Below are 1850 nucleotides of genomic sequence, written 5' to 3'. Positions count from 1 at the left end.
AGCGAAACTCCGTCTCAAAAAAAAAAAAAAAAAAAAATAGTTAAGATGGTAACTTTATGTTATGTGTATTTTACCACAATAAAAAAAAACTTGCAAAAACATGGATGAATGTCAGACACATTATGCTTGGTGAAAGAGGCCAGCCACAAACAGCTACATATTGTGTGATTTCATTTATATGAAATTCTGGAGAAGTTAAAACAATAAGGGCAGAAAATTGGTGAGTGGTTGCCAGGGACTTGAGTGGGGAAGAGGGAGAAAACTGACTACACCAGGGCACCAAGGAACTTTTCAGGTTAATAGCACTATTCTACATTTTTATTGTGTCAAATTATATACCTAAAAAGAGTTAATTTTACTACATTTAACTATATCTCAAAAGCCTAGTTTAACAAAAAAGCAGAGCATTCTACCCACACCAAGAACATCCCATACAAAAGCATCCTTCATACCTTTCTTCGACTTTAATGGAGAGAGAGTTGCAGAGGTTGTGAACATACTGGGCATAACTTTCTGCCTGGGCCATGTCATATGCAGTCAGATGAATGTTTAAAATCCCATATTCATAATCTGTCCCCAAATTAATGGGTCTCACTTCCACTTTTCCCCTCTTCTTCTTGGGCTAAAGAGAAAACAAAAAGAGAAAGAAAATAAATCAACGTATTATACGAGAAATTCTAATAATACTATCTTGATATTTTTAAAACTCAATCTTTCTAATAAATTTGTTCACGTTTTGCTCTCAGGTTACCCTACCTACAAACTGAAGTTCTCCTGTGAAGGAATGGGCAACTTCCCTCACCAGTCTGGACTGTGACATCAGCCAATGCAAGGAGAGAGAATATTGCTGTCATTACTTGAATACATGAATGACTGGAACATGAATACATGTGACTGTCTTCTGCTATTTCCTTGTTTTGAGATTCACCTCCCATTTCTGGCCTTCTATTACTATTCGTCAACTGATGGGGTTGTGTCAGATTAAAATATATATATATATATTTTTTGGAGACAGTCTCACTCTGTCACTCAGGCTGGAGTGGCAGTGGTGTAATCTCGGCTCACTGCAACCTCCTCCTCCCCAGTTCAAGCAATTCTCATGCCTCGGCCTCCTAAAACAGCTAGGACTACAGGCGCCCGCCACCACGCCCGGCTAATTTTTTGTATTTTTCATAGAGATCAAGTTTCACATGCTGCCTAGGTCAGTCTCAAACTCCTGAGCTCAGCCAATCCACCTGCCTCAGCCTCCCAAAGTACTAGGATTACAGGCATAAGCACCATGCCTGGTGTGGATTAAAATATTCGTAACCCATAGATGAATTAAGGGTTACATGAGCTCCCCAATTTATTTTTTTTTGAGACAGAGTTTAACTCTTGTCTCCCAGGCTGGGGTGCAATGGCACAGTTTCAGCTGTCTGCAATCTCCGCCTCCCAGGTTCAAGTGATTCTCCTGCCTTAGCCTCCTGAGTAGCTGGGATTACAGGTGCCCACCACCATGCCTGGCTAATTTTTATAATTTTAGTAGAGACAAGGTTTCACCATGTTGGCCATACTGGTCTTGAACTCCAGACCTCAGATGATTTGCCTGCCTTGGCCTCCCAAAGTGCTGGGATTACCAGTGTGAGCCACTGCACCCAACCAAGCCTCAAAATTTATATGCAAAATTTTACATGTACATGTTTCTGAGGAGAGAATCCTGAGTTTTATCGGAATCATGAAAAAAATTAACAGAAAAGAATCTCAGTATTAGTTCTCTTCTACTCCTTCTAGCTCAAAATTCTACAATTGTCTACACAGCATTCCTTTTGAGAACTGAGGGGTAGATTATTATATTTCTTTTTTTTTTTTTT

The 1850-nt window shown here is 39.6% G+C and overlaps 1 protein-coding gene across 2 annotated transcripts in view; it reads right to left on the bottom strand.

Annotated features, from left to right (window-relative positions):
- The window catches only part of MRPL48 (mitochondrial ribosomal protein L48), a 79242-nt gene that overhangs the window by 24652 nt on the left and 52740 nt on the right, over positions 1 to 1850 (bottom strand). For both annotated transcript variants that reach the window (XM_017532960.2, XM_037740119.1), the window contains exon 5: positions 453 to 622. In XM_017532960.2, coding sequence (XP_017388449.1) covers positions 453 to 622 — 170 coding nt within the window. The remainder of the gene's footprint in view (positions 1 to 452; positions 623 to 1850) is intronic.

This window comes from Cebus imitator, unplaced genomic scaffold (assembly GCF_001604975.1).
Source record: "Cebus imitator isolate Cc_AM_T3 unplaced genomic scaffold, Cebus_imitator-1.0 Scaffold79, whole genome shotgun sequence".
Lineage (NCBI taxonomy): Eukaryota > Metazoa > Chordata > Mammalia > Primates > Cebidae > Cebus > Cebus imitator.
This window is presented reverse-complemented; position numbering and strand designations above follow the sequence as displayed.